The 5,984-nt window shown below is 37.3% G+C and overlaps 1 protein-coding gene across 3 annotated transcripts; it reads left to right on the top strand.

Annotated features, from left to right (window-relative positions):
- On the top strand, nucleotides 1-5,007 carry LOC113306683 (WD40 repeat-containing protein HOS15-like). Of its 3 annotated transcripts, XM_026555592.1 has the most exons (14): nucleotides 1-166; nucleotides 372-596; nucleotides 715-837; nucleotides 956-1,330; nucleotides 1,449-1,495; nucleotides 1,573-1,723; nucleotides 1,858-1,921; nucleotides 2,395-2,556; nucleotides 2,660-2,781; nucleotides 3,601-3,675; nucleotides 3,850-3,903; nucleotides 4,008-4,082; nucleotides 4,328-4,402; nucleotides 4,571-5,007. In XM_026555592.1, the coding sequence occupies exons 4-13, from the start codon at nucleotides 1,259-1,261 to the stop codon at nucleotides 4,337-4,339; spliced, it is 834 nt and encodes a 277-aa protein (XP_026411377.1). In that variant the 5' UTR covers nucleotides 1-166; nucleotides 372-596; nucleotides 715-837; nucleotides 956-1,258; the 3' UTR covers nucleotides 4,340-4,402; nucleotides 4,571-5,007. The 3 variants fall into 3 exon arrangements, with proteins under 3 accessions (XP_026411377.1, XP_026411375.1, XP_026411378.1); XM_026555590.1 differs by lacking the exon at nucleotides 372-596; XM_026555593.1 differs by lacking the exons at nucleotides 1-166; nucleotides 372-596 and adding an exon at nucleotides 289-316.
- Nucleotides 5,008-5,984: the final 977 nt, after the last annotated feature.

The following is a 5,984-nucleotide window of genomic DNA, read 5'->3' as shown; positions in this document are numbered from 1 at the left end:
TAGAGCGACTCCAACATTTAGAAAACCCTCCAAAAATCTTTAAAACCCATTTTCTTATTATCATCTGTCTTTCAAAGAAATCAACTCAAACAGACTTTTTCTGCAATGAATCCTCTCAATTCCACTGATTTGAATGCTCTTGTCTTTCATTATCTCAATGAATCAGGTATGCTTTATTCCTAGTTAGGGTTCTTGATTGTGAGTTCTTGTTTTGAATGGTTCGTTACTGAGTACTGAACAGTTGTTTGCTTGATTCTTGAAAATGAACTGCGGAATGGATAGGTTGCTAGGATTAAAAAAATGGGAAGAAATTTAGGTAATTTGATTAAAATTTCTTGAATCTGACAAGTTTCACTAATTTTATGTGTTAGGTTTAAAGATCTTAAAGAACTGCTATACATATTGAGTAGTTCGTCGCTTGATTCCTGACAATGAACTGCAAGTTTTGGAAATGATAGGTTGCTAGGGTTAAAACTGAAATTTAGCTGTTGAAATCTCGAATCTGGACATACAAATTCGAAGAAATTTTGACTTTTCCCCACACTTTTAACTAATTTCGCTGCTTTAATTTCAAAGATCTCAAAGAACTGCTAAAGGTATTGCTTTAATTTGCTAATTCTTTTGTTTGAAGAGCTTGTGTAGAAGTTTGTTTGTTGAATTATCTTGTATTTTGGTAGTGTTTTTGTTTGAGATCTCTGTGCTGCCATATGTCAGGTTTCACAGAGGCAGCATTTTCTTTCGAAGATGAAGCAGGGTTGAAGAAGAGTCCCATTGACGGGAATAAAATTCCACCAGGTTCACTTGCCAAATTTGTCCATAAAAGTGAATGAAACTGAGGTATGTGCTGTGCATGAGTTGATGCTGGTATTTGATAAATATGGTCTCTATTGTTACTTCAAAGATTCCTAAAGTTTGTTATTATCATATGGGTGCTGATGGTTTGCTTGTTTTCCAGGAGTGTGATTCAAGTGTTAATGACGATTTATCGTTTGTGCAACCTCTTGATCTGATAACAATGGAGTTGGTCGAACTGCTGCGAACTATAAAAGAGAAGAAAGCCGAAATTCAGAGACAGAGGGAGAAAGATGGAGGGAAATCTATGGGATTTGGTCGAGCGCAACAACTGAAACGCCAACGAGGAAACGAGAAGGTAAAGCAAGGAAATGATGGAAGGCCTGAAAAGGATAAGGAGAGGAAACCTAAGAAAAGGGAGCTAGTAAAGTAGAAAGACCAAGAAGCTAGTAAAGCGGCATTATCCATGCATGTACCATGTTTACCTAGTAAGATTCCCAGTTCTGATGTAACTATATTCGAAGGACATACTTCCGAGGTTTGTTTTTGACATCTTTTGTTTCTTAGTAATACTTTTTATTACTTCTTTCTATTTATCTTATATTCTGTTATTGCAGCACAACACGTCATTGTCTTACACTTTATGATTCCCTCAGGTTCTTGCTTGTGCATGGGATCCAGTTGGTTCACTTCTCGCATCAGTGTAGGCACACGACACTCTGTCAGATAATATACAGTTGTTCATCATCTTTCTCAATGAATATTCTTCCACTGGTTCAGGTCGAAAGATACAACAGCTAGGATTTGGGAAATTTTGGATGGTCCTTGTGGCTCTAAGATGCAGAATGGGCGTCAAAATGAAATAGTGTTGGAACACTGTAAGGGTGACCTGAGTAAGACCAAAAAGGGTGTTACAGCGCTTGACTGGAATGTGAGTGCCACAATTCTGGTTGTTGCATACACTGAATAATCCCAACCCGGAGTTAACTACTCTTCCAGATACATATGTTATTTTTGGCGGCTTTTATATATTTATGCCTTTTCTTTTTAAACTTTGATATTCAGTCAGAGGGGACATTACTTGCGTCAGCTTCATCAGATGCAAACACAAGGATATGGAGTAGAAACGGTACTCTGTTTTAATGAGAATAATTTCTATTTAATATCCAATAGCAGGCAACCATGTAACAGCACTGAGCTCATTGCTTGATTTTTTTCTTTTTTTTTGGTTAATCAGGGTTTATGTTAGTGATTCCATGCTTGCACTGGAAGAGTTCAACTTAGTGATTAATGATGATTTATCGGTTTACCCTTTCCACGTGGTCATTGTGATTTCGTCTTAGTTAAATTCTAGGTTACTTGACTTTTGCACCGGCTCAGCATTTGAATTTCTAATTAAGAAGTTTTCAGTGAGAAATTCTAAATAGGTCACCTAATTGCACAATGGCTAAATCACCGAACTATACAGTATTGTATTGCTTTTAGAAAGTCATTTACTGATATCCTGTTGATTTATGACTTGAAAGAACTGGGTAAATTTTTGTTCATTTTAGATGTTTAATTGCCACCTTTCCAATGTTCTCATCTTTTTATTCTAACCAGGGGAGCTACGAGGCACCTCGACCAAACATAAAGGTCCAGTCAACTGTTTAAAATGGAACAAAGAGGGTAATCGTCTTCTTACTGGAAGTTCCGATGAAGCTATTGTGTGGCAGTGGCAAATGAGTACCTTGAGACGGGCTCAAAACTTTGAATTTCATACTGGTTAGTGGTTAGTCTTTCGGATATTAATGTTCAAAATCTATCTGTTCTACTCTCTCTCCACCGGCCATGCCAGGATTAACTTATGTATCAAGTGCCATTGCAGGTCGAGTCATGCATGTTGATTGGCGGGATTGCGATACATTTGCAACAGGCTCAGAAGATGCCAAGATCAGCGTTTGTAAGGTTGGAGAGGATCGTCCTATTAGAACCTTTTTGGGTCATAAGGTTTGTTATTGCTCAACTAATTTATTCTTCTATTGTTCATTTTATACCGCATCTATTTTTTATTGGTAATAAGTAATCCTGCTCTATTAAGGCTCCTCAACTTTTGTTTTCCACTGGAGTTAACTTTCAGTGACTTGATAAAAATTGTAAGCTACTAGTTGGTTGTATGCTTTTAGCAAGGTTGCGATTTGTATGGAGAAAGTGACCTGCTGGGTTCACCACGTGTAAGAATCATAAGATCATCTCAGTTCTGAAGGAATTAGAGAAGCAACATAGTAAATTAACCTAACAATATGTAGTTCCCTGTAAGTTACGAACCTATGAGCTTCTTTTATTTGATTTGTTGCAAAAATGTGCATACATGGACATGAGTGCCCTTGTATATAGGGTAGTCATTAGATGATTTTATCCTAACTCATCATAGCTTTCATGGCATTTGTTGGATGCTACTTTATCCAACTCATATTCTCTTGAAATCGCAATATTGGGCCTTTTTGTTTAAAAACAAATTACTATCATTCATTTTACATATAGTATAGTAAACATCCTAATATGCCTGCTGCAGTATCAAGCGGCTCCTTTGCTATTTCCTATAGGCTATAGGTTAGAGTAAGCAATCTTTAATGGGTTTCTTTCAGTTTCAACAGTGTTATGTATGAGAAAGTAAATAATGGGTGTTAACTTCCGGATGATAGTGAGAGGGAATTATTTCGAAGCATGTCAATGGTTTTATATCAGTTGGAAACGTATCTGAAATGTTCATTGGACGCTTTTGTTTAATATTAGTAGTGAATTAATTTTCCTTTTGTGCTATTTCAGAAAGGGGTCAATTCTATAAAATGGGATGAATCTGGTTCTCTGTTGGCTTCTTGCTCCGGTGATGGCACGGTAAAGGTGATATCTGCATACATTTAGTATCCCATTCAGTTTAGCTTCTTATGGATTTCATCCAGCCTTGTTTTCCTTATTTCCTCAATCAGTATTTACATATTTATTCTCACACTTCTTATCCTTTAGCCTTTTCTGGTAGCAGAATTTCACCATACTTATTAACCCATTTCAATGCAGATATGGAGTATAAATCAAGACCAGTACATCCATGATTTAAAGGAGCACACCGAGGTCCTAATCTTTTCTCTGCTATGGATGTGAGAATGTGTCAGTGTTACATAATAATGTATCATTTCTTCACAAGTGTCTTACAAGCGTACACTTGTGGTTTTCAGGAGGTATATTCTGTTGAATGGAGACCTACTGGTCCTGGAACAAGCAACCTTAACCAGTCTCCCATACTGGCAAAGGTAAAAGCAGCAACATCACTTTTTTCTCCAGTCAAATATTGCTAGGCATCTCTTCTTAAAAGTAAATCAAGCAAGTTTGAGGCAGATAAATGATTAAATTCATTATCCCGCTCACATTATCTAATAAGTGTAATTCAAATTCTCCAGACTGTTTCAAAAGAACCACTGCTGCTTCTAGATTCTTTTGATAGAAGCTAAACTTTTTGTCACCATAGTTTCATTGAAGTAGTTTATCCTGTTGACAGTGCATCGTTTGACTCAACCATAAAACTATGGGATGTAGAATCTGGAAGCCTTCTCAGAAGCTTAGATGATCACAGGTATGAACCAACAAAAGATCTAGCACTTTGAGACCATATTTTGGTAGTTCTGATCACTGCGGTAGCTAGACATGGTTCTGATCCTTTTCTTATTGATAAACTTTGCCGACTCTGCTCTTCTTTTTGTTTTATATATGTATGACTTGTAGTTGCTTCTATCACATTCAGGGATCATGTTTACTGTATCTCATTCAGCCCAAATGGAGAATATTTGGCCAGCGGATCTTTGGGTAGCTCCGTATACATCTGGTCGGTGAAGGAAGGGAGGATTGTGAAAACATATGAAGGGAGCTGTTGCATACTCGAAGTCTCCTGGAACAAGGAAGGTACCAAGATTGCTACATTTTTTGAGAACAGCGTGTGCGTCATGGATGTGAGAATGTAGCAAGATACTTGGCTGCTTTGAAAAGTCTAAACAACTAAAGAATCAGTGCTTCCTTTCAAAAAGGAAGCAAAATAGACAAAATGTAAAAAGAAACAATCAAAAAGTAAAAAGAAAAATAGAAATAACTTTTAGAGCTTGTAAAAAGAAACAATCAAAAAGTTCAAATACCAACATTACAATTTGCAGCGAGACACTCCACAAAGATTTATTTTAAAATGAAATCTAAGTTTGCAAAAAATTACATACTAATTTACTCGTAATCCCCACGAACGTAATCCACCAATGGTCAAAATCGGTTGCTCTCCCTAACAGTAATTTCCAGGGGTTAGTCCACGAATGAGTTGGAGGGAGTTTAATGTATTTTGAATTTTGGGGATTTTGAGGGAGTGTAAGAGAGTATAGGGAGTTTGAGAGAGTTTGGTGTGTTGAGTGTAGGGAGTTTGAGAGACTCTCTCAAAATCTCTACTTTTTTGAGAGATATGGAGTGAGTCAAAAATACACCATAAACTCCCTAGAACTCCCAAAAAAAAACAAACTCCCTATCATTCTAATTTTTACCACTAACAGGGAGTTTAAGAGTTTTTTTCAAATTCCCCCATGACTAACAACTTTTTTTAGGGAGTTTGGGAGACTCTTCTAAACTCTCCCATGACTAACGGGGATTTTGAGAGATTCCCTCGAACTCCCTCACGACTAACGGGAAAAAACACAACTACATCCAACTCCCTTGAGGACTAACACCCTGTAATCTTTGAAATTAGTTTGGTCACAGCGTGGCAATCTGAACAAACGCTCCAGTCCAGGGTTTTCACAATTCTAATCGGAGTTCTTGGTTGAGTGCTTATGAGACCAACTGCAATGGCAAGCTTCATATCCTCTGTTTCCGCATCTCCTACGTCACCTACTGGACAGCAGCACCCACTGGACACTAGGTAGATCCGTCCTGCCCAGTTGCCGACGAATGTTTGAGGTACCTATAAATACTTCCTCCGACCTTACTAAAAAAAAAAAAAAAAAAAACCTAAGAAACTAAAGAAGAAAGGAGAAGAGGCGATGCCGATCGAGCATACCAGAAGAGATCTGCTTTGAAATCCTTCTGAGATTACCACTGAAATCAATACTTGTATGTAGATGTGTTTCCAAGACTTGGTTTTCCGTTATTTCTGACCCTGTTTTTGTTAAGATGCATCTTTATAA

Source organism: Papaver somniferum, chromosome 8, assembly GCF_003573695.1.
Source record: "Papaver somniferum cultivar HN1 chromosome 8, ASM357369v1, whole genome shotgun sequence".
Taxonomy (NCBI): domain Eukaryota; kingdom Viridiplantae; phylum Streptophyta; class Magnoliopsida; order Ranunculales; family Papaveraceae; genus Papaver; species Papaver somniferum.
This window is presented reverse-complemented; position numbering and strand designations above follow the sequence as displayed.